At 48.4% G+C, this 27,492-nt stretch overlaps 12 protein-coding genes across 16 annotated transcripts; 5 read left to right on the top strand and 7 right to left on the bottom strand.

Annotated features, from left to right (window-relative positions):
* The first annotated feature begins 687 nt into the window (after window positions 1-687).
* Window positions 688-2,716, top strand: LOC111075596 (alpha-tocopherol transfer protein-like). Of its 2 annotated transcripts, none has more exons than XM_022368969.2 (4): window positions 688-759; window positions 1,311-1,645; window positions 1,708-2,080; window positions 2,147-2,716. In XM_022368969.2, exons 2-4 carry the CDS (start codon window positions 1,338-1,340, stop codon window positions 2,399-2,401), a joined length of 936 nt encoding a protein of 311 aa, XP_022224661.2. In that variant the 5' UTR covers window positions 688-759; window positions 1,311-1,337; the 3' UTR covers window positions 2,402-2,716. The 2 variants fall into 2 exon arrangements, with proteins under 2 accessions (XP_022224661.2, XP_022224660.2); XM_022368968.2 differs by having other exon boundaries at window positions 705-846.
* Window positions 2,410-4,569, bottom strand: LOC111075599. Its single transcript, XM_022368972.2, has 9 exons — window positions 4,403-4,569; window positions 4,236-4,338; window positions 3,868-4,184; window positions 3,665-3,809; window positions 3,559-3,589; window positions 3,310-3,439; window positions 3,136-3,238; window positions 2,738-3,054; window positions 2,410-2,680 (listed from the first exon to the last, which is right to left on the bottom strand). The coding sequence occupies exons 1-9, from the start codon at window positions 4,518-4,520 to the stop codon at window positions 2,532-2,534; spliced, it is 1,413 nt and encodes a 470-aa protein (XP_022224664.2). The 5' UTR covers window positions 4,521-4,569; the 3' UTR covers window positions 2,410-2,531.
* A 198-nt stretch (window positions 4,570-4,767) lies between these two features.
* On the bottom strand, window positions 4,768-16,658 carry LOC111075595. The gene is made up of 4 exons (XM_022368966.2): window positions 16,569-16,658; window positions 6,452-6,763; window positions 6,001-6,367; window positions 4,768-5,924 (listed from the first exon to the last, which is right to left on the bottom strand). Exons 2-4 carry the CDS (start codon window positions 6,748-6,750, stop codon window positions 5,649-5,651), a joined length of 942 nt encoding a protein of 313 aa, XP_022224658.1. The 5' UTR covers window positions 6,751-6,763; window positions 16,569-16,658; the 3' UTR covers window positions 4,768-5,648.
* On the top strand, window positions 7,576-9,135 carry LOC111075597 (alpha-tocopherol transfer protein-like). The gene is made up of 3 exons (XM_022368970.2): window positions 7,576-7,967; window positions 8,040-8,412; window positions 8,818-9,135. Exons 1-3 carry the CDS (start codon window positions 7,669-7,671, stop codon window positions 9,073-9,075), a joined length of 930 nt encoding a protein of 309 aa, XP_022224662.2. The 5' UTR covers window positions 7,576-7,668; the 3' UTR covers window positions 9,076-9,135.
* On the top strand, window positions 9,237-10,794 carry LOC111075590 (neuropeptide Y receptor type 2). Its single transcript, XM_022368962.2, has 3 exons — window positions 9,237-9,412; window positions 9,464-10,093; window positions 10,162-10,794. Exons 1-3 carry the CDS (start codon window positions 9,254-9,256, stop codon window positions 10,708-10,710), a joined length of 1,338 nt encoding a protein of 445 aa, XP_022224654.2. The 5' UTR covers window positions 9,237-9,253; the 3' UTR covers window positions 10,711-10,794.
* Window positions 10,921-23,627, top strand: LOC111075604. 3 transcript variants are annotated; one of them, XM_041594285.1, is made up of 12 exons: window positions 10,921-11,196; window positions 12,245-13,119; window positions 13,182-13,356; window positions 13,426-13,658; window positions 13,720-14,445; window positions 14,507-15,596; window positions 15,666-16,060; window positions 16,146-16,333; window positions 17,774-18,543; window positions 18,603-18,791; window positions 22,739-23,165; window positions 23,230-23,627. In XM_041594285.1, exons 1-12 carry the CDS (start codon window positions 11,016-11,018, stop codon window positions 23,552-23,554), a joined length of 5,574 nt encoding a protein of 1,857 aa, XP_041450219.1. In that variant the 5' UTR covers window positions 10,921-11,015; the 3' UTR covers window positions 23,555-23,627. The 3 variants fall into 3 exon arrangements, with proteins under 3 accessions (XP_041450219.1, XP_022224669.2, XP_041450220.1); XM_022368977.2 differs by having other exon boundaries at window positions 17,759-18,543; XM_041594286.1 differs by lacking the exons at window positions 22,739-23,165; window positions 23,230-23,627 and having other exon boundaries at window positions 17,759-18,543; window positions 18,603-18,901.
* On the bottom strand, window positions 11,225-16,658 carry LOC111075598 (RWD domain-containing protein 2A). The gene is made up of 2 exons (XM_022368971.2): window positions 16,569-16,658; window positions 11,225-12,126 (listed from the first exon to the last, which is right to left on the bottom strand). The coding sequence occupies exon 2, from the start codon at window positions 12,122-12,124 to the stop codon at window positions 11,252-11,254; it is 873 nt and encodes a 290-aa protein (XP_022224663.2). The 5' UTR covers window positions 12,125-12,126; window positions 16,569-16,658; the 3' UTR covers window positions 11,225-11,251.
* LOC111075591 lies at window positions 18,786-20,625 on the bottom strand. Its single transcript, XM_022368963.2, has 2 exons — window positions 20,232-20,625; window positions 18,786-20,174 (listed from the first exon to the last, which is right to left on the bottom strand). Exons 1-2 carry the CDS (start codon window positions 20,498-20,500, stop codon window positions 19,112-19,114), a joined length of 1,332 nt encoding a protein of 443 aa, XP_022224655.2. The 5' UTR covers window positions 20,501-20,625; the 3' UTR covers window positions 18,786-19,111.
* On the bottom strand, window positions 21,005-22,472 carry LOC111075593 (putative N(4)-(beta-N-acetylglucosaminyl)-L-asparaginase GA14866). The gene is made up of 2 exons (XM_022368964.2): window positions 22,222-22,472; window positions 21,005-22,161 (listed from the first exon to the last, which is right to left on the bottom strand). The coding sequence occupies exons 1-2, from the start codon at window positions 22,320-22,322 to the stop codon at window positions 21,081-21,083; spliced, it is 1,182 nt and encodes a 393-aa protein (XP_022224656.2). The 5' UTR covers window positions 22,323-22,472; the 3' UTR covers window positions 21,005-21,080.
* LOC111075603 (60S ribosomal protein L31) lies at window positions 23,588-24,468 on the bottom strand. Its single transcript, XM_022368976.2, has 3 exons — window positions 24,376-24,468; window positions 23,870-24,130; window positions 23,588-23,805 (listed from the first exon to the last, which is right to left on the bottom strand). The coding sequence occupies exons 2-3, from the start codon at window positions 24,091-24,093 to the stop codon at window positions 23,655-23,657; spliced, it is 375 nt and encodes a 124-aa protein (XP_022224668.1). The 5' UTR covers window positions 24,094-24,130; window positions 24,376-24,468; the 3' UTR covers window positions 23,588-23,654.
* On the top strand, window positions 24,173-25,085 carry LOC111075601 (transmembrane protein 234 homolog). 2 transcript variants are annotated; one of them, XM_022368974.2, is made up of 3 exons: window positions 24,173-24,541; window positions 24,602-24,907; window positions 24,968-25,085. In XM_022368974.2, exons 1-3 carry the CDS (start codon window positions 24,415-24,417, stop codon window positions 25,072-25,074), a joined length of 540 nt encoding a protein of 179 aa, XP_022224666.2. In that variant the 5' UTR covers window positions 24,173-24,414; the 3' UTR covers window positions 25,075-25,085. The 2 variants fall into 2 exon arrangements, with proteins under 2 accessions (XP_022224666.2, XP_022224667.1); XM_022368975.2 differs by having other exon boundaries at window positions 24,449-24,545.
* On the bottom strand, window positions 25,075-26,579 carry LOC111075594 (uroporphyrinogen decarboxylase). The gene is made up of 3 exons (XM_022368965.2): window positions 26,412-26,579; window positions 25,518-26,261; window positions 25,075-25,462 (listed from the first exon to the last, which is right to left on the bottom strand). The coding sequence occupies exons 1-3, from the start codon at window positions 26,424-26,426 to the stop codon at window positions 25,151-25,153; spliced, it is 1,071 nt and encodes a 356-aa protein (XP_022224657.2). The 5' UTR covers window positions 26,427-26,579; the 3' UTR covers window positions 25,075-25,150.
* Between the last annotated feature and the right edge of the window lie 913 nt (window positions 26,580-27,492).

Here is a 27,492-nt window from a genome sequence, read left to right as displayed (position 1 = left end):
CCCTCTGTGACAAGACAAAAGATATCCCAGAAAAAAGCCCAGGCTGATAACGAAATTGTCGTGTTTGTATAGCTCCAGCGAAGCAACAAAAAAGGGAATAACAGCTAGAAACAGATGTATCATGTTCAGCGATAATATCGTTATCTCTACTATATAGACAAGGCTCTATATAGACCTCCATTTAGTGGTAGTTATGTGGAGGTGGACTTATTGATATCAGCGGCTGCGGTTCAGGTGTACGCATTGATACTCGTATCTTTCCAACATACACATATATACATAATATATAACTCCATATAGTTGGGTACTATACCTACTTATTCATGGGAATTGTATATAGAAAGTCTTCGTAATGACTTCCTGTCGGGTCATTGATTGCTGGCCATTCTGATGAAGAGGAGATTCCCCGTTGTGTTTAATCATATAAATACTGGGAGTGGCCTCCGATCAACTTGCACTATATCTTATCTCCAGGTGTTGGCTGCCGGGTTGGGTTGACACAAGGTGTTAATTTTCAGTAAAAGTCACCAGCCGCTACCTTCGGCGATCTCTCACTCTCATAAGCGCCCTCTATCTCTCCCTCCAGTTGATTCGTTCAACTGTCATTAGGCTATGCGTCACCGGCCGTGACGTCCGCCAGGGTCTCCATACATGTACTACAGAGAACCAGAACTAAAATCGGCTATTCTATGCCGAGGCGGTGGCAGTCGCGCGCCCACAGTCAAAGTCAGCGGTTCAGCTATCAAATTGTGCGACGAGGTGCCCAAACATACCTACTATATACATACGAAACCCGTCCAATTTATATATGTATATATAACTGCTAATATTAAATTAAAGACAATTGTGAGTAGAGGTCGGACAATGTGGAATTTTTACAAAGCCAGTCGCAAGCTGTATGCTAGACCAACCTATACGTATCAAGGTTTTGTGCGAACAATCTCTAACCAGACTGCAGATCCGTACTGATAAGCGATATCTTGACTTATCGCTGGAAAACTGTCTGATTGTGCCGGTGCACCCACGATGCATGTAAACTAAACCAAATTTATGGACATAACTAATCGGGGGTTACGGAACTACACCGAGTGTCACTTAATCGCTGTTTAAGTACAAGCGACTAATCTAATCGAACCCAATCACGAATTACTGGCGGTAGCCATATGGCTGATATTATCTAATCAACCAGAAGAGACACCGCTTACCAGACAACCACTTGGCGAAAATGGGGCCAAAATGGGGGACAAGCTGACTAATAAGACCTCGACAATATTTCAATAAATCAAACTCATTGCCTTTGCATTGAACAGGTAGGTGGTGATAAGGAGCGCGTTGCCATGTCCGACCCGAATTCCATACGCAGCCTGAGCCCAGAGCTGGCCAGCAAAGCCCAGAAGGAGCTGGGAGAGGTGCCCGATCGGATCGAAGAGGATATTGAAGCTCTGCGCACTTGGATCTCAAAGCAGCCACATCTGACGGCACGCCAGGATGCCCAGTTCCTGGTCGCCTTCCTGCGCGGCTGTAAGTACAGCCTGGAGAAGACCAAGCTCAAGCTGGACAACTTCTATGCCATGCGGGGCGCCGTTCCTGAGCTGTACAAGAATCGCTTTGTGGGAGAGAAGCAGCTGGGAATACTCGAAACAGGGTGAGCTCGATTCGATCACATTTCACACCAGAATATTCTCAATATCATTTACTATATTTTAGCTGCCTTCTCCGCTTGCCCCAGCCCCTGCAACCGGATGGGCCCAGGATTCACATCTCCCGCTACGGCCTATACGACTCCAAGAAGTACTCCATCGCGGAGGTTGTCCAGGTCAGCACAATGATGGGCGAGATTCAGATACGGGAGGATGACAACGCCATGATTTCCGGCTTCGTTGAGATCATCGACATGAAGGGCGTTGGGGCAGGTCATATATTCCAGTTCGATGCGGTGCTGGTCAAGAAGCTGGCCGTTCTCGGTGACAAGGCACTGCCCTACAGGCCAAAGGGTTTCCACTTTGTCAATGCCCCAGCCAGTGCCGAGACAATGATGTCCATTGCAAAGAGTCTGATGAGTGAGAAGATCCGAAAGCGAGTGAGTTATAGCCTACCCTCCTTGAACTAAACATAGCTAAATCCAATCCTTCGATTCTGATCCTAGTTTCACATACACTCCAAGCTGGAGAGCCTCTACAAATATGTGCCCAAGGAATGCCTGCCCGCCGAATACGGTGGCAGCAATGGAACCATACAAGATGTGGTCACTACATGGAGGGAAAAACTCTTGTCCTACCAGAAGTTCTTCGAGGAGGAGGTGTCGTACGGTACAAATGAGAAGCTGCGGCGAGGTGAGGCCGTCAACGCCGAATCTCTCTTCGGCATTGAGGGCTCTTTTAGAAAACTCGACATCGACTAGCCTAAGCATTTAGTAAATAGTTATTTAATAATGAATTCTAATCAATACAAAACAAAGGAAACACACTCCAAAAAGGCACTCTTACAACATTAAAACAAATGCAATTGTAGCTGGTACGATTCCTAAACTGTTACACCTTGGCACTGACTGCCTGCTTGCTCTTCTGGTACACAAAGCTGTGGGCCTCATCGAAGTACGGGTTGGCAGATTCGCGGACACGTTCCAGCCACTTGGCTATCTTGGGAAATTTTTTCTCGCTTACATTGTACTGACAGAGCTCTGCAAATAAAATGTATCAGCTGATTGCACTCTTTGATCTAATTCGGTTCGACTTACTTATTTGATTTATTTCGGAAGCACCGAAAATATCGGCCACAGTCAGCTGATCTCCAATTAGAAAGTCCTTCTCCAGCCAGAGGCGCTCCAAGAGTCCCAAATTGGCCTCCACATCCTTAATCATCTTTTGAATCTGCTCGGCCTTAGGCATTGGAGCAATGCCATTTACGGGAAATAGCCAGGCACTCCGAAAGAAAAGTCCGCATGTCAGTCGAATGCTCAAATGCTGCCACTCCAAAAACTCATCGACACGCGCACGTCCCTCCAAAGTCTTGGGATAGAGCTGCTCGCTGAATTGACCTTTGTCTGAAAGATAGCTGCAAGACGGCAATATGTTCGTTATTGAAAGTTGCTTTAGCCAGCTAACATGTGTTGCAGGTATAGAGACAGAGACGTACCGAACAATGGCCACACTTTCAGCCAACTGAAAATTGCCATCCACTATAGCTGGAACCTTCTGAAAACGATTGATCTTCTTGTACTCGTCCGTCAATTGCTCGCCTGCAAGAAAGGGGTCAACAAATTTATTCAATCAGCCGGCTAGTTCGCTTGGTTCGTCTGTTTGTTCTCACGTTTTCGAAGGGCCACGGGGCATTCATCGAATGGGGTCTTGCCCAACTTCATTCCAATCCATAGCGCACGGGATGGTTGCGACAAGAAATCATAATAATATTTAATTGCCTTGGACATTTGAATGCTATGCTGAATTTTTTAAGTGACGAAAGGCACGGGCAAATTATTTTGGGAACTGAATCCAGCTGACAGAAAAAGCTCAGGTCAGTACAAAGTTCACAACAGGCGCTATACAACACTAGACATACATATGTTATATTTGAAAAAGAATCCAACGAACTTTTTTAATATATAAATATACATAAAATATGCACACATTGGGTGTACGTTTGTAAAAAATATTCAAAATCTCACAGCTTGGCAGAAGCCGCCTGTTTGGACTTTTTGTACACAAATGTAAGTGCTTCGTCGTGGTAAGGATTGGCTGCCACGCGGACACGTTCCAGCCACTTGGCTACTTTGGGAAATTGTTTCCCATTCACAGTGTATTGGCAAAGCTCTGAAAGTTATGCGTATGCGTGTTCAATTTAATGTACAAAAAACCCATTTTGACTTACTAATTTGATTGATTTCGGTGGCACCAAAAAGGTCGGCCACTGTCAAATGATCGCCAATCAGATAGTCTTTCTCCAGCCAGACAACCTCCAAGAGGCCCAAGTTAGTTTCCACGTCTTTTATGAGCTGTTGAATCTGCTCGGGTTTTGGCATTGGGGCAAGCCCGTTTATGGGGAAAAGCCAAGCTTCGCGAAAGAAAACTGAGCAGGCCACGCGAATGTTCAAGTGCTGCCACTCCAGATACTCATCAACGCGGGCACGTTCCTCCACAGACCTGGGATATAGCTGTTCGCTGAATTGACCTTTGTCTGAAAGATATCTGTAAGGCGCCGGTAAAGTGCATTCCTGGTTAAATATTATTAAAGTTTACCGCACAATTGCCACAGTTTCGGCCAAATGAAAGTTTCCGTCCACTATGGCGGGAACCTTCTGAAAACGATTTATCTTCTTGTATTCATCCGTCAACTGCTCGACTGCAAGAAAAGGGTTAAAGAAGTTCATAAACAAACAGCCTTAAGAATATTGTCGTTTACTCACATTTACGCAGGGCAATGGGGCAATCTTCGAAAGGGGTCTGGCCCCACTTGAGTGCAATCCACAGGGCACGGGAGGGTGGTGACAGGAAATCGTAATATAACTGGATTGGCTTCGGCATATTGAAATATTGACCGATTTCCTATTTCCTATGCGCGCAACAAGTGGCTGAGACTCCCAGCTGATAAAATGTTGAAAAAGCTCCAGTCCGAAGTTCAATCAAATGTCGCTTTACAACACTCCTTGCAGCATATACAGTTGTCCCGCTTTAGTAGATTAAGCGCCAAATATTTGAATATTTAATGTTTTAACATTTTGTATCTCTGCAAACAAGTTAATTACCAAAAAAAAATCAAAAAAGGGTCTGCTCAAGTAATACACCCCTTTTGGTGTGACTTTGCACTTGTTTGACATTTAAACAAATTCTTTTTAATTTATTAACGCACTCAACAGGGGACACTACAATACGCTGTCATTTATAAACTGTATGTTTGTATTTCGACTTTATATTATAGGTATGTACATATGCAAGTATGCATACGATATAATATAGGTGTACATGTACATGTGTAAACTAGTATCAAAAATTAGTAGAAACGACACTTAACTAACGCAAAAATTATCGAAAAAATATATGTATGTATGTATGTTCGCATGAATGTATGTATGCATGTATGTATGCGTATGCATTTAAAATAAAAGCCAACAAGAACTTAGCACTTAAGTAGAAGACGTGGAAACGTTCATCATCGTGAGGTGAGCGAAATGCGTTATGGGGGCGGATAAATTGTCGCGGCAAAGCCGAGTACGGGCCGCCATAGCCGCCTGGATGTTAGAATGTATGTGTAAGTAAGTAAGTATGGGTGTGCGTTGATAAGGACAACAATAAATTATAATCGACATTCATGTGAGGTTTTTTTTACCATTTGATGGCGTTTCATATTCTTCTTTTTGTTTTGTGGGGTTCGCTTTTAGTGTGGACTTGTTTATAATATTGTTGGATTTGCCTCTAGGTTCCATGCTGCTGCTCGATTAGGTTTTTCTTTTATAAAATATCAGGTTCTGCCATGACCAAGGATCGCTATAGAGCTGTGGTATTTTTACATTTGTGTGTACATATCCGCATGTATGTTTGTATGCATTTTTGTATGTGTATATATAGAGGGGGGGTGTAAATAGTAGTATGTGCATTTGAATATACAACTTGCTGCCACACGACATTTATGGGCCGCCAGCACGCCAGCACGCCTCAATCGAAGTTCAGCTTGCGAAAGGAGGCCTCGTGGGCGGCGCCAGCCCCCAACGGCGGAGGGGCCCTTTCCTGCTCCTTCTCGCTGGCCTCACGCAGCTTCTCATCCACGCCGTAGCGTTCCTCTTCCTTGAAGTACGTGGCAAAGCCGGTCAGCTGGGTCTCATAGCGCGTCATTGCATCGCCCAGAGTTCCATTATCCCCACCCAACTCCGCGGGCAGGTACTCCTTGCCGATGACGCGCTGCAGCGACTCGAGATTGGAGTGGATGTGCAGCTGCAATCGAAAGGGCGAGAGAAGCAGACGAAAATAACATACACAATCGCACATCTGGCCGTAAGGATGGACTCACCAGCTCTTTCTGCTTCATTGCATTGCGCACCAGACCGAGCACAAACTGCGTCTCGCGGGACGCGTTCACGATGTGGGTGGCAACTAAATTCGTGGGTATGCCGTGCTCGAGGAAGGCGTTCATGCGCCGGAACATGCCTGGGTCGAACTGGAGGAGCAACGAGTAGGGGATCTTGGTGAAATCAATTATCTCCACCACACCGGCAATGTTCCAGTTGTCGTCCGTGTTGATCTCGATTTCGGCGCGGAAGGCATGGAAGCGGAAAATGTCGCTCACACTGTGCTTCGAGGGCTCTATGTGGCCCATGCGTGTGTAGTGGATGCGGGGGCCGCCGGGTCCGATCGGATTGGGCAACGTGGCGAAAATGCTGCAACAGAAATAATTACAATTACAATTAACGAACAATTAATGAACGGTATACATTTTCGGGGATTCAGATTCCCCCACTTACCCAGAGCGAGCCATCTCCAGTAGCTTATCGTCCACCAGGCGACTCTTGAAGAGCTCGCGCTCTTTGGACTTGTATGTGTAATAGAACAACACGCGCTTCTTGGCTTCATCCACGTTCCAGTGGCAGTGGCGCAGGAAGGCCACCAGAAACTGATCGTCGGTGCGCGCCTGCAGGTAGTTAAGTTCAGTGATCCAGGCACGCAGCGCCTCGATGCACTCCGCCCTGGTCGTCTCGTCCTCCTTGAGCTTTATGCGAGCCTGCTCCGCCAGCTCCGGCACCAGCGTTCGGATATTGGTCATTGTCTTCGGGGTGCTGTAATATTTGCATATGCCGAAACTATTGTAAAAAATTTGGAAATATGCTGCCAAAGGGGTTGTGTGTGTGTGTGTGTGTGCGAGTCTTGGTGTGTGTGTGTGTGTGCTCTGTCCAGGTGTATGCACGACTAATTGGACTGTCGATGCCTGCTTCGATTGAGCACCCAAAACGAACTGAAAGCGACTCGCGGCTCCCCCAGCTAACGCGGGCGGGCACCTCACAGTGGTGTGAAAGTGCTGGAAAAACAAGCAAAACCATCTGCCAGTGTTAGTTCGGACCTTGAGCCACCCACTGCCGCAGATAGCAATGACCGATAGTTGCCAGTTTTCTGTAAAACTAGTCAGAGAGTTCATTCATTGGAGCATGCACTTTACAACAGCCAAACTCTGGCTGGGGTTAATCTCTTTTAGGGCTGCACTCGAGAAGAAAAAGCGATTAAAAACGAATTCCCATAAATTGGCATTTCCAGCCAACTGTGCCGCACCGATACGGCGATAAGATATGGCCAGCAAACATTGAACTGTGTGGCGGACAGAGACACTATCTAAATGTGGGTATATTGCTCCCCATTTACAGCTGCATAGAGTCCGATCCGATGCAGGAAATTCCCCCCGTTTTATCTGCCAAAAAGAGAGCCGCCTTCGCCCGCCCTCATCTGCCCACGAGAGAGCGAGTCCGGCCAAGAGAAAGAGCTGGCCAAAAGCACGTCTCACTATCAGTAGTTCACCGATTGGCCATAAAGGCAGTAGATGTAGATTAGCATTTGCTGGATTCGGCTACGGTTTGGGGTCCAGATTCGGTTTCGGTTTCGGTTTTGGCTTTGGCTTTTCACTTGACTGGAGACTCGTTTCAGTAGCCGCACAGCTGCCAGGGAGCACAGCACCGACTCCTCCCCATCCATCATGGCCGAGCTACGTCCATTGACCGCCGAGCTGCGCCACATTGCCGAGACGGAGCTGAACGAAGTGAGGGAGCGGTTGCCAGCCGACTTGGATGCCCTGCGCGAATGGCTCGCCAAGCAGCCGCATCTGCGGGCTCGCCAGGACGACCAGTTCCTGGTGGGATTCCTGCGGGGCTGCAAGTTCAGCCTGGAGAAGACCAAGTCCAAGCTAGAGCACTTCTACACGATTAAGACCTTGATGCCGGAGCTCTTTGGAAATCGCGTGGTGGACGCCAACACGCTGGCACTGTGTCGAACGGGGTGAGTAGCGGTTGGATCAATCAATCAGTCAATCAATGTGCAGGTGGAGAATGATGGGCATCCTCTTTTCAGTACCTATGTGCGGCTACCCAACGCCTGGGGAGCCGCGGGACCACGCATCCAGATCACCAACTATGAGAATTTCGATCCCAAGGTCTTTAAGCTGGTGGATCTGTTTCGCTACCAGACGATGCTGTCGGAGATGTCCATATGGGAGGACGACCACGCCAATGTCAGCGGATACATTGAGATTATCGACATGGCCAAGCTGAGTCTGAGTTTCGTGGCCCAACTGGACTTTAACCTCATCAAGCGAATGGGCGTGTTCGCCGAGAAGGCACAGCCGACCCGCATCAAGGGCATTCACTTCATCAACTGCCCCAAGGAGGCGGTGGCGCTTCTCAATCTGGCCAAGGGCCTCATGCCCAGCAAGCTGCAGCAACGAGTGAGTGTATTCGGTCGAAACAGTGGCAAATGCGAATTCGAATGAATAGCTCAAGTTCTGAGTAATTTCCCCCTCCCAGCCCCAAACTACTAATTTATTTTCGTCGCTTATCGGACCCTTATCACGGATTATCAGCCAAGTGGCTGCCAGGCACTTGATAAACGTTGAAGCGCCCACCCTGGTGATATTTACATATACATATATTTTATTACAGTCTGCAGATTTGAGCTATTCAGAACCATTCAGAATGATTCAGGCAGGGTTCAGAGTCAAAGCTTGGCTAGGTCAGTGGCCAACCTCTGCAGCTGGGCACTCGTACAGAGCTCTCGTAGGGACTATAATCTGATGGGATTTATCTCTGACTAACTTGTATCTTTTCTCTTCTCTTCTCTTCCCTTTCCCCAGTTTTATGTGTATAAGAATCTAGAGCAATTAAACAAAGTCATACCACGCGAATACCTGCCCGATGAGTATGGTGGCAGCAATGGACGCGTAGCCGACATTCAGGCACAGGCAGAGCGGCAGCTGCTGGGCTACAGCGACTATTTCAAAGAGGATTCTCAGTATGGGGTGAATGAGCAGCTGAGAAACGAGGGGAAACGAGTGAATGCCGATTCTATCTTCGGCACGGAGGGCTCTTTCCGCAAGCTGGACATCGACTAGAGATTATTTTATTATTTATCAGGCGTACTAGTGAAAATGTTTTCAATTAAAAGTGTTCAATGGAAACGTTGAAACGTTCAATGCGCAGATTCAGCAGATTCAACAGATGGCCACCCACTCGGGGTGTGTGCGTTTGATTCATTGGCTTTTAGTGGGGCACTATCAGTGACAACTGTTAATGGCTTTGTCAATCAGTCAACTGAATTATGTCGGCTCAAAGGTGGCTCATGTTAATTTGGCTGTAAGCAGCAGCAGCAGAAGCAGTCGGCCCCCGGACGCCTGCAATGAAGGAGGCGACACCAGCGAAATGACTGCCACAAACGCAACCAGTTCTGAAGTAAGTGCAGTGCCCGAGAGTAACCCACCTTTAATGCATCTTCAACTGTAGTTCGACTTCAGCAAGTGGGATTTTCCCGCTGAGCGAATTTGGCTGCACAAGTCGAACGAGGAAATCGCCTGGAAGATCTGCACCTTTGTTCCGCTGATTGGCTTTGGGCTGTATGGGAACTGCATCATGATCTACCTGATAGCCGTGAACAAGTCGTTGCGATCGCCCACCAACCTAATCATAGCCAACATGGCCGTGGCCGATCTCCTGACTCTCTCCATCTGCCCGGCCATGTTCATGGTGAACGATTTCTACCAGAACTATCAGCTGGGATGCGTGGGCTGCAGGATGGAGGGCTTCCTGGTGGTGGTGTTCCTGATCACAGCCGTGCTCAACCTTTCGGTGGTGAGCTATGATCGCCTCACGGCCATTGTCCTGCCCAGGGAGACGCGACTGACCGTGCGCGGTGCCCAAATTGTGATTGTCTGCACCTGGATTGGGGGTGTCCTCTTGGCCTCGCCCTTGGCTCTCTATCGGGCGTACCGCGTCCGCGTCTGGAAGAACTTCACCGAGCGCTATTGCAAGGAGAACACTGACGTTCTGCCCAAGTATTGGTACGTGCTCATAACCATACTGGTCTGGCTGCCATTGGGCATCATGCTGATCTGCTACATTGCCATTTTCTACAAGGTAAGCGAACACCCGCCACTCGAGATCTCCTCTCCTCTCCCGCCCTGAACTGACCGACCGCTTCACAGCTCGATCGGTATGAGAAGCGGGTGCAGAACCGTGAGAATCCCCTCACCGTTAGCTACAAACGCAGCGTGGCCAAGACCCTCTTCATCGTGGTGGTGGTCTTTGCCGTGCTCCGGCTGCCCTTCACCATTCTGGTGGTGCTGCGCGAGAAGTACTACTCCGCCGACACCACAGTCAACAGCGGAATGCAGCTCTTCTGGTACCTGTCGCAGTACCTAATGTTCCTCAATGCCGCCGTCAATCCGCTCATCTACGGCTTCAACAATGAGAACTTCAGGCGCGCCTATTACCATATCTCGTGCGTTCGACGACGGAGAGAGGCAGCCAAGCTCAAGGAAAGTTCGAGGCGTCAGCATCACTGCTGCTATTGTGCCTTTATGAAGAAGAAGAGACAACAGCAGCAGCAGCAGGAGGAGGAGGTACAACAACAGCCGAAAAACGTGGAGGTGGACTTGAGCAAGGAGATAACCACATCGGAGCCGCTGGCCAGAATAGGCGAAAGTTCCGAGGACGTGGCTGTGGCCGAAATCGAAGCAGAGGGATTTATATAGAAAGACAATAGCCTAAAGGGGAACACACTAAACAACAACACAATAAATATTAAATGAATATATAATAAATAAACCAATGACACCCCTCAGTGCTGATATTCCCTTCGACTTGCAGGGTAACTATTAATCTGACAGTGCAAATGCATCCCTGTCTCCCACGCAACACGCGAAAGGAAGCTTTCGAAACAGTTAGGAAAGCTCAGCTCGGATCACAGTCAAAAGCTGCGGCTGTAGATTGCACGTGCACGTGCTGAATTTTGTGTGTGTGTTTCGTTTGTGCATTATATTTAAGAACTCAAGAATATATGCCTCAAATGTGTCGTCGTGTGATATTTCTACTGATTTTCGTGAGTGCCTGGCCCTGGCCCCCCGGCAATGCCTTCGAGGTGCACTTCCAGGAGAGCTATCCCAGCGAACGTCTGGCCACAGACCAGGAATCGGATCTGCACAAGCGATCGAGCGATGTGCCACAGTTCTTCGACAAAGGTTTTATCAAAAATCAAATAACAACTTTTATTAGAATTTTGTGAGCCCTCCACACTCAGGCTAAGCCAAACAATTCAGACTTCATGTAGCCAAAGCCGTGGGCCTCCAGGAACTTGATGAACTGTCCCATGTTCATGATTCCCTCCTCCTCGTTGAACAGCTGCTCGCTGAAGGTATCGAAGCCCCGCCTGCGCTGCCCCGGCTCTGTCCGCACTACGCTGATCTTCTGCCAGCGCAGGGCCTTGATGGCGCGCCAGAATTGCTGTACCTGTTCCGCCTGTCCCTCCACGCAGATAATGCCAGGCTTGCCGGGCCTGCTGAAGCCGGTCAGTTCCAGATGGCGGGCCTGGCGTACCAGCTCCTGTCGCTTGGCACTCGACTTGATGTGGTGCGAGTAGATCCACAGCCGCTCCAGATGGGCTGCTGTCTGTGGCGGCTCCAGCGGCTCCGGCGGTTCTGGTTCCGGTTGCGGTTGTTCGAACTCGCTGACCGGACGTTGGATCAGTGCCTCAATCTGCTCCTGCAGCCAACTGAGAAGTTGAAAGATGTACGGCTCTGGGTCCTCCTCCCGCCTCTCGCACAGATATCGATCTATCTCGACCTTCAGATGCTGCTCCCTGGCCTTGCCCAGCAAGGGGCTGTGCACACTGACGCGGGCCTGCTCCAGCAGTGGGTACAAGTGGGGCAGTTCTATGCGCACCTCCAGACTCTGATTGGCGGGAATGCTCAGCTTAACCATGTACTCCAGGTGCGAGCGAAGGCTGCTTGGCGGTGTGTCTGCCCCGAGGAACTCGTTGAAATCGGCCACGACGCCCGCATCGAGCATCTGCAGCTCCCCGGGTGCGCAATATATGGAGCTGAGCATCTCCAGCTCCTCCAGCTGCTGGCCAATGCAGCGGAGATAGGCTTGCAGCTCCTCATCGGCCATGGCTGACGAAGAATTAGAGGAAATCGTTTGGTTTAGTCGTCGCAGCCTATCGAGGGAAGCTCTTAAGAAGTACGAGTAGAGTGGTATTGTATCCCTATTGTTTGGTATTCCTATTTCCAGCCAGCTTCAGCTTCGATGGCCTGACCCGTGTGGCATCCGTGCCAGTTCTTTTTCCCCTCGACATTTGCATTCTACAGCTGCCTGCGGTCAAATACGCGACGGCGCTGCACAAGGATGTGGCTGGACAGCGACACTTTGCCGTTTACGCCTGGCGCCCGGCGGAGCAGAGCTACGAACTGCTGCTGGAGGTGCCAACGCCCAAGGCTGTGGCTATGGATTGCCTGGCCTATGCTGGACGTGGCTATGTGGCACTCAGCTATAATCTCACGCAGCCAGTGCACTTGGCTCGCGAGGGTTCTCCCATCTATGAGCTGTCCCCCGAGACGGGTATACGGACCGTTCAGTACTTCGGCGGACTGCGGCTGCGGGGAATGTACTTGAGGATCAGCAGCCAAGAGCTGACGCTTCTGCAGGCCTTCGACTCGGCGCAGGGCCAAGCGGCAGTGCAGCAGGACTGTCCCTACTTCAAGTGGACGGGCGGAACGTTTCAGCGCCTGGGAGCGATCCCCTGCAGCAATGCCCGCCGCATGGAGGCTTTCGGCATAGACTATGCCGACTATGTGGCCGTGGCCAACTACGCGAATGCCCAGGGACGAACTGCCACCCGCTCGGACATCTACAAGTACAATCCAAAGAGTCGCCGGTTCCAACTCTTTCAGCGGCTGCGCAGCAACGGAGCCGTGGACGTCAAGTACTTTAGTCTCCCGGTGAACGAAGTGAGTCGCAGGCACTTCCTCATTCTGGGGAACAGCATCGGAGGTTCTGGCGCCGCAGCGGGCGAGGCCGATACCGTCATCTATGTCTACGAGAAGGGTCAGTTTGTGCCCTATCAGCGGTTGAGTTTCTATGCCCTGGAGCGCTTCCTTCCCGTCCAGGTAGCAGAATGTCTTTTAGGTCGGTTTCACCGCAGATTCACATAGGGAATTATTCTCCACAGCACTCCATATCGGAGAAGTTTCTGCTTCTGGTGGCGTGCAACAAGCAGGATGTGAAAATCTACAACCTGAACGACTGGAAATTCGAAGAGTCCAAGGTGCAGTTCACCGAAGGTGCCCTGAGTCGGGGCGTGGCCCGCATGCGCAGCTACGAGGAGCAGCAACAGAGCTACCTAGGCAAGCCATCATCGACACGTGAATCACAAATGATTCCCCCCCGACTGACAGTGATTTGTGTTCTTTCAGTGATTGCCAACGAGAACATGGCCGCCAATGAGACTAACATTTTCCAACCGCTCTACAAGCAGGACGAGCATGCCAACATACTCCGCCAGCAGATAATCGACTGGGCCCGGGAGCAGCAAAAGCGGCTGGAGCAGATCAATGTGGAGCAGCTGTTGCACGGCTTGCAGCAAAGAGCGAAGCAGCGGGAGGAGATGCTGCTGCGATCCCTCATCAAGCGGGTCAAAGCGAAATCGGTGAGTGAGCGACGAGGGACGTACCCAAAGCATCTCTCTAATGCATGCACCACTAATCCAGCTTGTAGATGAGCAAATGAAGCTGAGCTCCAACTACTGGGATGCCTTGCAGTATGCCAAGCAGGCCTTGGATGTGATCGAGCAAGATGCCACAGCAGCCCGCACCCGACAACCCATGAAACGAGCTGCTGCCGAACAGCACGAATTCGAGGAGATTACTGTGGATACCCTGGTGGTCTATGACGGCATGCAGGCAAGCAGTATCAATGGGTTGGATGCCAAGGAGCCGGTGTACGAATCGGTGACTGCCAGCAAGGTGTACGTCAGCGAGGAATACAAAGAACCGGCCGGGGAGAAGCAGAGACCCTTCCTGCAGGAGCTCTCAGTGCAACAACTCCAGCTGGGAGGCACTCTCAACGGCCTCAACTGGACACAGCTTCTGGAGAAGACACTCAAACGGAACAGCGCAGACGTGCAGTTTATCAAGTCCGCCGCAGACATCACACATCTCGGTGCGGAGGCTGTGGTGGTAAACAGCAACGAGATCAACGACCGCTCCCTGGGCCACCTCATTCCGGTGGATGGCGGCGACTTTATTGTCCAGCAGGAGGTGCAGTTCTCCCAGCCCATACAAGTGAATCGTTTGCTCATCAATCAACGGCTCAATCACATCCACGTGGACCGCCAGCGCTTCGACCTGCTGCTCCGCGAAGCCAATCACACCCAGGTGATTGCGGGATCCAAGCGGCTGGAGAATCTTCGCGTCATGGAACCCATTACCATTGCGGTAAGTGCTCGTCCGCTAGCCTGATGTAAAATGAAATCATTTCGCGTGGGTTTCCTTTCAGGGCCAACTCCTGGGAGCAGAGCTACGAGCCATGTCGCCTGTAAAGATCACCCATCAATCGCTGGAACTCCAAGGGGACTTTGTAATTGATGGCGATGTGACGATTGGAAGGCTGCTGCAGGTGGGGGATTTGCTTGACGAACCAACAGGGAGGTCGGCTGCAGAGACATTGAGGCAGGGTCTGCGGCTGGATCAGACACTCCAGGATGTGAATGTGAAGTTTGAGCAACCGCTCGTGGCCAACAACACGGAACTGAGCTTCGTAAATGCCGAGGATCTGCAGAAACTGGTCAAGTTGAATGTGGAGGAAGTGCAGGTAGTGGAGGGCAGTAAGACATTGCCGCAGGGCCTGGAGATTAGGGAGGGCTTCGGTGAAGTCAAGTGGCTCAATGGCATTGATGTGCAGAAGCTGCCGGAAGTGCTGCTTACCAAAAGCGGCAACCAGAGCATCCCGATTGCGGTTCAGTTACAGGGATTGGAGTTGAGAGAAGTGAAGGCGCAGCCGCTGGTAATGAATGGCTTGGAATTGGACGACTATTTGCAGGTAAGCAAGGAGCAGCGCTCGAATAGCACGCTGTACGTGGACCAGCTGGATGGCGGGGAGGTGAACCTCGAAGAATTGCATATGAATGGCATGCTCTTTGGCCAGCCACTGGCCTCCATCTACTCACATGGCAGTCAATCTTTGGACGGCTGGAAACTGCCGGCCAATTTCAATGGCAGCATTCGCGCCCGAAATGTGTGGCTCAAGGGCAGCATTAACCAAGTCAATGTGGCCCAGTTGGAGCAGCAGCTACAGCAGCTGGCTGGCAACATCAAGTATGTGGGTGACTTCAGCTTCAAGCATGCGGTAAACATAAGCAGTCTCAGCTTTGGCCACTCCCTGAATGGCATCCAAGCCGCTCAGTTCGGTGGCAACTGGCTGGAGGCCAGCGGAGACCAGAATTTCACAGCTCCGCAGGTGCTGGCCGCGCTGGAGAGCACCGGGGGTGTGCTGCTCCAGGGAAAGCTGAACAATTACACCCTGGAAGATTTGGTGAGCCGCAGCTACAGGCTGAATGCATCGGAGCATCTGCAATCAGTGCGATTTGGTAAGAAAATTCAATGGCAAATCCAATTCTGTAACTGCAAATAACTGCATGACAAACATTACCTGACAGAGAATCCCATTGTACTGCAATCGGAGCTGATGGTTGGCCGCGTGAACGGCTTGCGTGTGCCCGAGGACATGCTGTACACAGATGCCGGAGGCTTCTTGTCGGCACCGGTTACCATCAATGGTAACCTGGAGGTGGCAGAGCTGTGCAACCTGACCAGACTGAATGGCTATCATCTGGCGGCGCTGGACAAGTACCTGAACGGGGAGCCATACGACACTTTCCATGCGGAGAGTGTGAAGTTTGAGCGGCCGCCCACTTACAATTATCTAAACGGTCACCAGCTGCAGCAGCTGTTGGATCAAGTCTGGCTGGACAGCGAGCGAATTGAGCTGGGTGGCACGGAGCAGAAGCTGGAGTTTGCCTCCACCGCTTTCGAGGGTCTTCTGGACTTCCGAGTGAGTGCCAGCAGACGATATGGGACGACTATCCCAGCCCTAACGAACTCCCAAGCAATCACACACTTTTATGACCATCTTGCAGGGCCCCATTAATGGCTTCCAGGTGGACCACATCAAGCGGAACTACTTCAGTCGGACGCGCAGCCAGCAAGTCAGCGCTCCGTTGGACTTCAGCCATGACGTCACTTTCGCACAGCCTCTGACAGCACGCGTGGTAACGCTACGTGGCAGCGTCAGCAATGGAAACGACGCACTTGTTGAGAGCATGGGGTACGTGTTACCATTTTGTTTAGATCGGTTTTGGGTTTTGGGTATTGGGTTTCACTTTGCAATTGTTTACGCGCTTTAAAACCCACAGTTTTACCAGGACTGGCCTGGTCGTCATCTACCCCCAGAAAAATCAGCTGTGTGCTGTGCATAGCAGCAGGCAGGTGAAATTTCTGTACACGTTTGCAAATGGCGCAGATGGGGTATAAAAAGTGGAGAGTGGAGTGCATTTAATTACCTCGTGTGTGGCTGATTTGGTTTGGTTTAAATGCACTTTTAATAGTCCGGTCAGACAGTTTTCAAGAATGGTTCATTAACTTCGCGACTAGCAAACAAATGGGCTGAAAGGCATTTTATTGCGAAGAAGACACTCGACAGCGGTTCTTAGCGATCGCTGGAACGTTATTTTAGTCAATTTATTATTATTATTTTTTTATTTAGAGTGAGTGTACGTCAGCGTGACCGCGGTTTGTTCAATAAAAATTTACCGCCTGACCCTCAGAAATATACCGCAATATACCTTGTCATTATCAAAACATACCGTAAAAATACTGACGGACACGACAAGATGCGGTAGTATTCCTCGATTTGGATATTCGGTCTAATATTACTAGCTAGTTAGTCCTCTCAGCCCTAAACAAATAATTGTATTCAATTCATCAATCAATTTTGTACAAGATTGGCTAGTTTTCAAAACTCTTTTGTATTGTATTCTTTACATAATAAGGTTCAAACAAAAACGGCCAAAGCATAAAACGAAAATATGTACCGGAATGTGACGGCATTTTGCTGGTCAATCAGGTTTCAGCTATGCGTATGTACATTTGTATACCCTATTTCCTTTAATTAATGTTAAATTTGTTGTTCCAAGCTGCTTTGAAACATTAACATTGAATTAATCTTATATTCATGCATATGTCTATACATTTAAAACAGAGATTGAGTAGTTTCAACATTAATTGGAGCCTGAGATTAAAAATATTACCTCAATTCTATATCCATTTTCCCAAGATCGTTTTAGAAAATAGAAAACCAGGTCTGTTTTTGAATTTATCGAAATAGGGACCTAATTAACAGGTCAAATTCAAATTAAAAAATAACGAAAATTATTCAAAATGAGCTGTTGTTTTTTATATACAAAAAATACAAATATAAAAAATATTTTAATTTATGACTGTCCGTCTGTCTGTCATTCATATATCTATCGTGTATGTTGAGCAGGACAGTCTGAAAGAATAGGATTAGCAATCTAGAATGTAGTATCTAAAATAGTTTATATTTAAATAATACATACCAGAACTTGATTTGAAAAAAAAATGAATTTTTGTGCAAAACTATTTCAAGCAGCTATCGATAGCTTGCTGGGAAAGTACTCGAGTACTCACGAGTACTACTTACTATCGGCGCGAATAGCTAATTTTCAAATAGTACTCAATCTTTCAGCAACTTCTCGCTGGATTTCGATGATTTTGTGGCAAACACATTAAAAACCGCCGGAGTGCATAAGATCACTGGCCATTGGACCCTACCGGACGCCTATGTGGAAGGCAATCTAAATAATGTGCTAATAAATCAGCTAAATTTAGTTGACGACGTCCTACGTATAAGCGAAAATAATGTCAGCTCCCAAACCACGATCATAAATGCCCTGAAAACGGTTGACAGGGCCACTATCAGTCGTCTGTATGCTAGTGCCACAAGCCTGGTGGCCAATGTTTCCATAGCGACGTGGATAAATGATGCTGTTTACATTTACGGGAACCACAGCATTGCGGGTACAACCCGCCTGCTGAATGTCAACTTATATAACGACCTTGCCGTTGAGGGACCTGTGAATGGCATCCATTGGCAGCCAGACAAATTGTTACTGCGGGACAGGGATCAGTACGTGCCGGGATCACTGCTGGTGGACAACAGTTTGCCCGAACAGCAGCAGATCCTCAGCAATAACATTGAAAGTCTCTGGGTAGAATATGTCAATGGTCTGTCCGTGAACGAGGTGCTGGAGAACAAAGCCCGCAATCGGCCCAATCTGCATGTGGAGAGCCAGTTGATCTTCGCTCAGCCGCTGACCGTGGACAAATACGAGCTGGTCACTGGCAATGGCAACTCGGAGCCTGCCTATAAATCTAAACGTGGCGTGGATATGAATGCGCTGGAGGATTGGCAGCAGCTGCAACAAAATGTAGCAGCAGTGCAGCATCGACTGGAGGGTGAGTGCAGAAAACTCTTGCAATAGGTGGATCTATAATTGGTTGCAATTACTTTTCAGAGCCTCCGAAGGTGTTGGAGAACTTTTTCGTGCTGCAGCAGCTGCCCCATAAAGGAGTTTCCCGCATGGAGACACTGACGACGGGAAATGACGATGTTCTGGCCATATGGCAGGGTCCGGAGAGGGTTGACTACTACTCGTTGGAACCAGAAGAGCACATCTTTAGGCACAGGCACAGGCTGAATACAAGTGAGTCTCATATGTATATTTATTGGAGTATAAACTTATTTGGAAATGAAGTGGAACATGGGGGTCATAAAATAGGACTGCAGTCAAAATTATAGTTAAAAATTTGTTTCAAAATATCCATTTGAAGCGACGTTGAAGGATGAACAAACTCAGTATCGCGAGAGCATCGCCTCAACGCGTGCGCCTAATAGAAATATAAATTATACGGGATTGGGGGATCCGTTCTACATAAATACCTTCTACTTCTTCTAATAAGTAAGTTGAGTTGAGTAATTAGACGTCACTTAAATAGGTAATATATATACTCGTATTGTCTGGATCTACTGGTCCAGCTCGTCACTTTGAACATCGAGAATGGTGCGCAAGATCCCCAACTCTAGTTTGGCGGCGGCACGTAATGAGATTCTGTTCATCACATTTGCAACGTATAGTCCAAGGGCTTCGTGGCGCGAAGAGTTGCACAAGTTCTTGAAAAATGTCGGCGGCAGCGACTGGTCAAAGTTGCCCAAGTTGATAATCTCTGGGGCGTTGGAGGAGTTTGTATCTTTGAGCTTGAGGAGCTTTGAATCAAAGATAATGTCGTTCTTGAAGTCTAGTTCCTCGATGTGTGGCGAGTAGCCGTTGGTGGAGGCCACTGAAGTGGAGGCAACGGTGGCAGCTGTCGAGGATGTTGGGCCACCGCCGTTGATCTGTTGTGCCGCCGGTACGGTGATGATGTTGATGCCGGGCGGTGGCGAGTGGCTGCCGTCTCGCTCCTTCTTTACCTGCATTAGCTGAGCCGTGGTTGTGTGGACGACGTTCGAAGTTACTGTGGGGTCTGGCACACTAGCAGCGGCCAAAGCAGCAGCAACTGTGTTCGCAGTCTGTTTGGGACTCTGTGTCTTCACCACCTTCTTCTGCGATGATGATCCCGAGTACTCCTCAGACAGCTTGCGCTTCAAAGAATCTGGCAACTGAATGGTGGTGCGCGACGAGGACGTTGCTCTATTGCTGTTGCTCTGTGACTGTGTCGGCGTCGATTTCTGTGCAGCTCCAGCCGAGCTGGGAGTCTTCTTCACGGTAATTCCCTTCTTCTGCAACACTGCGGCGGCCATGGACACTGGATTGTTTGTCGTGGCCCTAGGAGTATTGTTTGCCATTGTGTTAAGCAGCTTCTTCTCCTCGAACGCTGGACGCGGTGTGTCAATTATGGCCTTGGAGTACACCTTTTCCTCCTTTTCCGGCGAGCCGGTGCTGTGCGATTTGCTTGGGCTCTCCCCATCTGAAGAAGCAGAGCCAGTGGAGTTGGTGGGCTGGCCAAACTGATGAGCGTCGTCGTCCTCCTCTTGCTCCTGCACCTCCAGCATTTCATACTCCTCCACATCATCCATGGGCAATTGCTCGCTAAATGCAAAACGAAATATTACCTAACCCGCCATTTTTAGCATTTATTTCACTCACTCTTCTTTCTCGACCGCCTTGGTCTCCTGATGTATTTGGTGCATCACATTGAACAACTTCCACGTCGAATTGCCCTTGATCTTCTCCTGCTCGTACTTCTTCTGCAGCACAATGAAAATGGAGCGCGACTCGTGCACGGACAGTTTGTTGAGGCGCCCAATCCTGGCCCAAGCGTCCTCTTGCTCCTGTTTGGTCGCTCCGCCATTGTTTGGATGCAACGCTTTCTCCTTGGCAATGTCTGCCAGAATTTTATCAAGTTGTATAGCCATTTTAGTCAGCGACTTGCGGCCACCTGTTTGCACGTTTTTGTTAATTTTGAAGGCTTTTATTTATTTCGACTTTAGAAATAAATTGTATATGCTGCCGCCGCTGTTCCGCTTTTTTTTTGCAACTTTTTTTTTTCTTCTTCTGTATGCCGACGCCGATTTGGCGGAAAATGTGACCATTTCGCGTACGAATACCAAACAAAGCAAGAGTAACTTTAAAAAATACCAGATATAACTATTATAGGGGAAATAATTATGCATTTCTTTGAATAAACGTATTTTGTAGAATTGATGAAAGCATCAAACATTTGTTTTTCATCTCAGGCTCATCGTAGCAGATTGGATGGGAAAACAAAATTTGAAGATTAATTAAAGGACATAAAGTATATAAATACTATACTATACACCTAAAATTGTACATACATCTGTAGTTGACATGTAGTAAATGTGTAGTTACACTGCACAAAACTGGACATTTTTGTTAAATCCTTCCTTTTATACTTCGAATTTATTTATATATTTATTTGGTTCGTCTGCAGTGAATAGTGGTTTTGAACGACCCAAAACGTTAGTGAAGTTCGATTTACAATAAAACCATGTTTACAATCTCCTTGTCCGTTATGCACTTGACCGTCTCTTGGCGCGACGGGATATCCGTCTTGGATGGGTTGCTGACCACAAATGGAAACTCGGTCATGCCGTAGCAGGCTGCTCCATATTGGCCCAAGCGATCGACAGCAATGACGGCGCCCGAGAAGTCCTTGTAATGCTTAGCGATCCGTCGAATGCCAACCTCAGCTGCCTCCGTCGGCTTCTTGCCCGCCCGCATGGCTTCCACAGCCAACAGAGTGGGCAGGAAACGCATCATAACATCACCATCTCCGGTGGCCACGGCAGCGCCCACCTCATTGTCCGCATACGCGCCTGCACCGGGTATTGGTGAATCTCCGACTCGTCCAGGGATCTTATGGCTCGCTCCATTGCTTGAGGTCCCCGCATGGATGTTACTATCGACATCAATGGCTATCATGCCGATTGTGTCATGATTATGGTGCCCAATCGAGTACTCGGCGCGCGCACGATCTTCCTTCCAGCGCGTTAGGGGCGTCGCTTTGGGGTTGTAGGGACCACAGGAGATGGATGGATCTGGGTGAACATTTCTCCAGAAATTTGGCTGACAATTTCCCGCTGCCCAATCCTGCCACATACCCTTTGATTCGGCCGTAACCAGGGACTCGGAGCGAAATCCCATTGCCTGGGCAAACTGAGAGGCGGCATCGCCGACCAGCATGGTGTGCTTTGTGTGCTCCAGAACATGCCGAGCCACTCGAATGGCATCCTTGATAGATCTGAGGCCTGCTACAGCCCCCACATCCATGCTGCTGCCATCCATAATCATTGCGTCCAACGTTGTCTCGCCCAACTCATCGGGAGAACCGCCATAGCCAACAGTTCTATCGCACTGCTGCTGCTCGCACTTGGTGCAGCCCTCCACTACGGCATTACGCGTCTGCCGGAGACCACCCTGAGTCACATTCAGAATCCGCCAGGCCAGAAAATTGGCATCTGTAAAGTTCCAGGTATTGATAACCATGGGCAGTAAGACGCCACCGGAACTAGCCTTGTTCGTCGTAGTCAGGCGCATCGCAGGTGTGGTCGTTAGGCTGTGTAGGGATACTGAGATATTAGTAATTTATGGGCCATCGACCAGCGCCTCTGCTCACCCAACCATCGTTGTGAAGCTTATCTTGGGCGTGGTATACTCGGTGGCCGATCCTGATGTTAGGACCAAGCCAACTAGCCAAACGAATTGCGCCTTGTACATTTTCGCCAAGCGATTTGGCTATTTTTTCTAACGAGGTGCGTCCTTCAGAGCGTCTTTCTTTGTCTATCAGCTGTCGACGTGCAACTGAAGTTGCCGTCTTTCTGCTTCTATTTAAGTGGTCGTCGGTCCAAACCTCACTCTACCCGCAGCGGCGTTATCAATTTTGTTTTGAAATACCCTGTGTTTGGAAAAGTTCTATGACTTTCTTCCTCCGATGGTCGCAAAATGTTTTGATCATATTCAGCAACAATATCTATCAAGCATTCCTCCTAATACGGTTAGAGAAAGAATTTACAAACAAATGGGAGTTAAACAAAGTCGCAATCTAAAATAATTTCTCCATACCAACATTAAGCGCTACCATGGAAAGTGTGTGCAGCAGTCGACACAACTAAAAACACAATTTTTTCTTGCAGGCTTATCAACACTGTTACAGCCCAACAACAATACGCATTCGGACGTATTTAGCGGGGATTCATGGATGACCAACAAAAAACTGGAGTTTGGCCTAGGAACGATTCAGTGCCAGGCAGTGCAAGGAATCAACGAACTAATCGTCAAATGCCTCGATATTAGTGGCACCAGCAGGCAAGCCGTTGTGGACAGGTGGGATGCGAAACAGCTGCTGGCCGTGGCAGCCACCAATGAATCGCCGGTTTTGCTGCTAACTTCAAAAGCCGTGGAGCTTTGGAAAATTAGTGAGAGACAAAATTACACTTTAGTTCGTCGGCTGCTGGATGTAAAGGCAGAGCAAATGGCGCTGATCCGGCGTGGCTTGGGCATGCAAAGCAGCTATGTGGCTTTTCTCACGTCGTCGCCGGCAGCAGACATTAGGATTTACAGGCATGTCTTCTAGGTCCATTGTGCATACAAAACTTGACTAAAATATTTGAAAACTATTTCACAGCTTTAGCAGCGAAGATATGAGCGACTTTCAACTGGACCAAGTTCTGGAACTGCGAGATTCCCATCAGTCGCGTGAAATTCGCTTCATGCATCTGCCTGAATCGGACGACCTGCTGCTCTGCGTGTCCAATGCCTTGCCCGAGCAGCCGCTCACAATCTACCAGCATCAAGGCGCAGCGGGATTCCAGAAAATCCTTGGCGACAGCGCCTTGCCAGAAGTGCAGTTGTTGGAGGTGCTGCAGCTTCCCCACAAACAACGTCACTTAATAGCACTGGCCACTAGCAATGCCGTGTACTTGGTGCAGCCGCAGATTAATCCACTTTGAAATCACAGTTTAGTCACATTTTGTTAACACTTGTTTTTGTTTTTCTCTAAATAAAAATTTACTTTTTATTAACCGTATTTTGGGCTCTCAATTACTTTGCTTAGTCGTCGCTAGACTCGACATTCTCCGTTTGCAAATTCTTGAATGTGGACACCGGCACATAGGTCACGTAGGTGTACAATTTGTTGGGAGAATCCTCATCATCGTTGCGGCGACGCGCCAGACGCACACGCACGCGGAATGGGGTGGATCTGAAAGTGAACAGAACAGAGGCTTTAGAATGCGTTCTCCCATTGGAATTGAGGCACCACATACCTGATACCCTTGGACCAGATGTGCTTGTTGAGACGGGTGTCGATCCTGACGTCATTGGTGCCCATCTCCCGCTCGGCAAACTTGCGGATCTCCTTGATGGCGCGCGGGGCACGCTTCTTGAAGCCAATGTTGTGGACACGCTTCGCCAAGTGAATGGTGCACTCGCGGGTCACAACTTCGTTGATCGCCGATTTGTTGATTTTCTCGCCCTTGGTCTTAGTCATTGTTCCTGATTAGGCCGCAGCACTGCTATTCAATATCCTAAAATGGTAGAGAAGGCGGTTTAATATTATTGAAGAATCATTATTCATAAACAATCGAGACAAACAAGACCCATATTCAGACACCCAATTCACACACAAAACATCTTGCATTTGGGCAACATTTTAATATTCGCCGTTAGCATTTTATGTTCATAATTGAATATCAGTCATTTGGCGGCATTTGTTTTGCAGTATATTCGGATGTTTTTTGATTAAATTTATAGAAAATTGCCTAAAACCCACCTATCCGGAAATGAAAGCTGACGTAAAAGAATTGTCAAAATGCCAGGGAGCCGCAAATGTCAAAATCACATCCAGGGCTGCACAAATACGCAGAGTTGCTCAGACAAAGAAGCAACTGGCGCGCAACAGCTGATTGCGTGTAAGCAATACAAAAATGCTAGAAATTGCTGGTAAATTACTGAAATATTAAAATGTTTGAATAATAATCGTGATTTGTCGTGTTTAGTGCAATTGCTTGCAGTGGGACTGCTTTGGGGTGTGACCAACCCATTCATCCGCCTTGGCAGTCAGGGAATCGAGTCTGTCAAAGACACTGGCTCCAAGTGGAGAAATTTTGTCCTGGAAGTATGCACGATTGGCTCCCGTTGGCGGTACTGGATACCCTTTGGACTCAATCAGTGCGGTAGTGCTTTGTATGTGTGGACATTGCAAAGTGCCAGCATCACAGTGGCGGTTCCAGTCGCCAATTCGCTCAGTTTTGCCTTCACCGCGATAACTGGTTATGCACTGGGCGAAAAGTTGCCTGGGAAAAGTAAGTAAACAGAAGATTTGGGCCGTTTCAGTATATTAAAATATGTCTTTAATGTTGCAGAAGTTATCCTGGGAACGTTCCTAATCTGCTTCGGCAGCACGCTCATGATATACGACAAATTGGTACAGGAACAGAAACAAGAAAACCAAAATATACCATTCCAATGATTTAACCCTAACCCAAAGGCGAACTTGTCTTTATTACATTCGATAAAATAAGGCGTAATTGTTAACGAACAGTCGGCTACAATGCCTTGTGCACAGCCTCCACGAGTACATCCATGCTGGTGATGGGAGTTTGGGGCGTTATGCCATGGCCCAGATTGGCAATGTAACGCGATTTGCCAAACTTGTGAACCATTTCAGTGGTCAAGGTCCGCAGCTCATCGGCATTACGATACATGTCCTGTGGATCCAAATTTCCCATCAGCGTTATGTTCGGGCCCACCAGGGCACGTGCCTCAATGGGATCCACAGTCCAGTCGAGTGCAATTACATCGTAGCCCAGCTCGCTTTGCTCTTTCAGCGAGTGTCCAGCGCCCTTAGCGAACAGCGTCTGAGGACAAGAGGCTCAGATGAATCGAAATAGAAGTTGTGGTGATATCACTTACAATCGGAACCAATGGGAGAGCTTTTTTGGTCAGCCGGTCGACAAGCTCATCGCGTATCCTGCGCAAATAGGGCACAGCCCACAGCAAGAACTGCTCCTTGGTCAAATGCTCGGCGGATGACTCGAAGACCTGCAGCATTTGGGCTCCAGCCTTCACTTGCATCTCCAAGTAGTCCACGATTGCGTCCGTAAGCAGGTTGAGAAACAGTCTTGTGTCCTCCGGGTGATCCGTGAGCCAAGCCTTGGTCTTGGACATGGTCTTGCTGCCGCCACCTTCGATCATGTAGCCCATAAGGGTCCAGGGTGCACCAGTAAAGCCAATGAGGGGCACTCGGCCCTCCAACTTGTGTCGCATCATGGTGATGGCATCGCCCACGTAGGTCAGTCGGGACAATGCGCCATCTGGAGTCAACCGCTTTAGGTCCTCTGGTGTGTTTATTGGCTGGGGCAGCACTGGACCCACGCCGGCGTGCATTTCCACGGTCAAGCCAAGGGCTTGTGGAATAACCAATATGTCTGAGAATATAATCGAGGCATCCAGATCGAAGCGACGCAACGGCTGCATGGTCACCTCGCAGGCCAGCTCTGGGGTGCGGCAAACCGTGAAGAAGTCGTGTTGCTTGCGCAGCTCCTGGAACTCGGGAAGATAGCGACCTGCCTGGCGCATTACCCAGACGGGAACACGATCGACGACTTCACCGCGAGCGGCCCGCAGCAGGTTGTCATTCTTCAGAACCGGGAATGGCTGTAATGAATGAATGGTGGTGTCCGTGGTCATTAGCGGCGGCAGCGGCAGCGGCAGCAAAAACAACAGCCACATCGCTCGAAGTTCAATTGCAGCCGGGGACATGATGTAACTGTGCGAATGCCGCATAAATTAAACGTAAAAACTCACCTTTGTGTCTTTCATCTTGACAGTTAAATGCCTGTGCTGTACTGATTTTTAATGCTTATTTCTACTTTAATTTACTGTGAAAACTGCAGTGTCTGCATGAGTTTATGCTTTCCAAAAATTTAGCTTTGCTTTCAACTGTTTCGAGAGTGGCCAGACATTTCCACGTCAAGTAGTAATGTGTAGTTGATATGTAGCAAACTTGTAGTTTTCATGTAAGAATTAGTACATTTACGGTATTTTTTTTTATATTGACAAAGGTATATTTCGGTATATGTCAGTGTGCCGATTCCGCTTTTTCCGTAAATCTGGCTTTTTTTGATGAACAACTGCGGGAATAGTTTGGCAATTGCGGGAAGCGGGACTTCTGATTTTTTAGAATATTATTTGGCTTTTTCCGCTTTTTTTTATTGTACAATTTGCAACCCACCATAGTTAAGATAATCATACCCCTGGGAGGTCTTGCTAAAGAATTAAGAAGTGCCGCGATGCTTGGCTTAAAAGCGATGAATTTAAAGCTTGGGCAAGAAAGGACGATACTGATGAGCATAGGGTGTACTGCAGCTTTGAATACGGGCAACAACAAAACAGGAAGCAGCGTTGTGTCTTTTTATTGCTCAACATGCATCCATGGCACAAGTTGATCATTTGGGCAACTTGTGCAACAAACATTTTGAAGTTGGAGCTGCAGGACGAGTTAAGCTGCATCAACGAAATGCACCAGCATCATTAGAATTTTCTGGCGCGTCATTTTTCGAAGACTTGTGCAGCGATATTGGGGACTCCAAATTCAGTCTCTTACTCGACGAATCAACAGATATCAGCGTCACAAAACTACGAAGACTGGGAAAATGCTGTTTCGATTATGATGTGCCCAAAAATTATCTTCGCTTGATTGGTACGACCAAGTTGTACGATTGCGAGCCTGAAGACAATTACGCTGAGTTAGACGAATTAATGGCGGTCTTACAGTAAAAACCCTATAAAATACTACAGAAATAAAAAAATTGGTAAACCCAAAAATTACGCTTTTTTTTTGGCTTTTTTCTGTAATTTTTCAGCTTTTTTTGTGTCTTGTACAAGC

Source organism: Drosophila obscura, unplaced genomic scaffold (assembly GCF_018151105.1).
Source record: "Drosophila obscura isolate BZ-5 IFL unplaced genomic scaffold, ASM1815110v1 contig_25, whole genome shotgun sequence".
NCBI classification, from domain to species: Eukaryota; Metazoa; Arthropoda; class Insecta; order Diptera; family Drosophilidae; genus Drosophila; species Drosophila obscura.
Note: the sequence above shows the minus strand (reverse complement) of the source record. Positions and strands in the feature narration are given on the sequence as shown.

Bases quoted from the DNA above. Each gene is read 5' to 3' on its own strand.
- LOC111075591 (XM_022368963.2), bottom strand. From the start codon at position 20,500: ATGGCTATACAACTTGATAAAATTCTGGCAGACATTGCCAAGGAGAAA. The intron at 20,175-20,231 runs GTGAGTGAAATA...TTTTGCATTTAG, and splicing joins AAGGCGGTCGAGAAAGAAGA to CGAGCAATTGCCCATGGATG.
- LOC111075598 (XM_022368971.2), bottom strand. From the start codon at position 12,124: ATGGCCGATGAGGAGCTGCAAGCCTATCTCCGCTGCATTGGCCAGCAG.
- LOC111075601 (XM_022368974.2), top strand. From the start codon at position 24,415: ATGCCAGGGAGCCGCAAATGTCAAAATCACATCCAGGGCTGCACAAAT. The intron at 24,542-24,601 runs GCTGGTAAATTA...TGTCGTGTTTAG, and splicing joins ATACAAAAATGCTAGAAATT to TGCAATTGCTTGCAGTGGGA. The intron at 24,908-24,967 runs GTAAGTAAACAG...TTAATGTTGCAG, and splicing joins CGAAAAGTTGCCTGGGAAAA to AAGTTATCCTGGGAACGTTC.
- LOC111075595 (XM_022368966.2), bottom strand. From the start codon at position 6,750: ATGACCAATATCCGAACGCTGGTGCCGGAGCTGGCGGAGCAGGCTCGC. The intron at 6,368-6,451 runs GTAAGTGGGGGA...TTTCTGTTGCAG, and splicing joins CTGGAGATGGCTCGCTCTGG to CATTTTCGCCACGTTGCCCA. The intron at 5,925-6,000 runs GTGAGTCCATCC...TTTCGATTGCAG, and splicing joins CAATGAAGCAGAAAGAGCTG to CTGCACATCCACTCCAATCT.
- LOC111075603 (XM_022368976.2), bottom strand. From the start codon at position 24,093: ATGACTAAGACCAAGGGCGAGAAAATCAACAAATCGGCGATCAACGAA. The intron at 23,806-23,869 runs GTATGTGGTGCC...GTTCACTTTCAG, and splicing joins ATCTGGTCCAAGGGTATCAG to ATCCACCCCATTCCGCGTGC.
- LOC111075593 (XM_022368964.2), bottom strand. From the start codon at position 22,322: ATGTACAAGGCGCAATTCGTTTGGCTAGTTGGCTTGGTCCTAACATCA. The intron at 22,162-22,221 runs GTGAGCAGAGGC...ATCCCTACACAG, and splicing joins AGCTTCACAACGATGGTTGG to CCTAACGACCACACCTGCGA.
- LOC111075597 (XM_022368970.2), top strand. From the start codon at position 7,669: ATGGCCGAGCTACGTCCATTGACCGCCGAGCTGCGCCACATTGCCGAG. The intron at 7,968-8,039 runs GTGAGTAGCGGT...TCCTCTTTTCAG, and splicing joins CTGGCACTGTGTCGAACGGG to TACCTATGTGCGGCTACCCA. The intron at 8,413-8,817 runs GTGAGTGTATTC...CCCTTTCCCCAG, and splicing joins CCAGCAAGCTGCAGCAACGA to TTTTATGTGTATAAGAATCT.
- LOC111075604 (XM_022368977.2), top strand. From the start codon at position 11,016: ATGCCTCAAATGTGTCGTCGTGTGATATTTCTACTGATTTTCGTGAGT. The intron at 13,659-13,719 runs GTGAGTGAGCGA...CCACTAATCCAG, and splicing joins AGCGGGTCAAAGCGAAATCG to CTTGTAGATGAGCAAATGAA. The intron at 14,446-14,506 runs GTAAGTGCTCGT...GTTTCCTTTCAG, and splicing joins TGGAACCCATTACCATTGCG to GGCCAACTCCTGGGAGCAGA.
- LOC111075590 (XM_022368962.2), top strand. From the start codon at position 9,254: ATGGCTTTGTCAATCAGTCAACTGAATTATGTCGGCTCAAAGGTGGCT. The intron at 9,413-9,463 runs GTAAGTGCAGTG...CTTCAACTGTAG, and splicing joins CAAACGCAACCAGTTCTGAA to TTCGACTTCAGCAAGTGGGA. The intron at 10,094-10,161 runs GTAAGCGAACAC...ACCGCTTCACAG, and splicing joins ACATTGCCATTTTCTACAAG to CTCGATCGGTATGAGAAGCG.
- LOC111075596 (XM_022368969.2), top strand. From the start codon at position 1,338: ATGTCCGACCCGAATTCCATACGCAGCCTGAGCCCAGAGCTGGCCAGC. The intron at 1,646-1,707 runs GTGAGCTCGATT...ACTATATTTTAG, and splicing joins CTGGGAATACTCGAAACAGG to CTGCCTTCTCCGCTTGCCCC. The intron at 2,081-2,146 runs GTGAGTTATAGC...TTCTGATCCTAG, and splicing joins GTGAGAAGATCCGAAAGCGA to TTTCACATACACTCCAAGCT.
- LOC111075594 (XM_022368965.2), bottom strand. The intron at 25,463-25,517 runs GTAAGTGATATC...TCTTGTCCTCAG, and splicing joins CTCTCCCATTGGTTCCGATT to ACGCTGTTCGCTAAGGGCGC.
- LOC111075599 (XM_022368972.2), bottom strand. From the start codon at position 4,520: ATGCCGAAGCCAATCCAGTTATATTACGATTTCCTGTCACCACCCTCC. The intron at 4,185-4,235 runs GTAAACTTTAAT...GGCGCCTTACAG, and splicing joins GAAACTGTGGCAATTGTGCG to ATATCTTTCAGACAAAGGTC. The intron at 2,681-2,737 runs GTAAGTCGAACC...TTTTATTTGCAG, and splicing joins TTCCGAAATAAATCAAATAA to AGCTCTGTCAGTACAATGTA.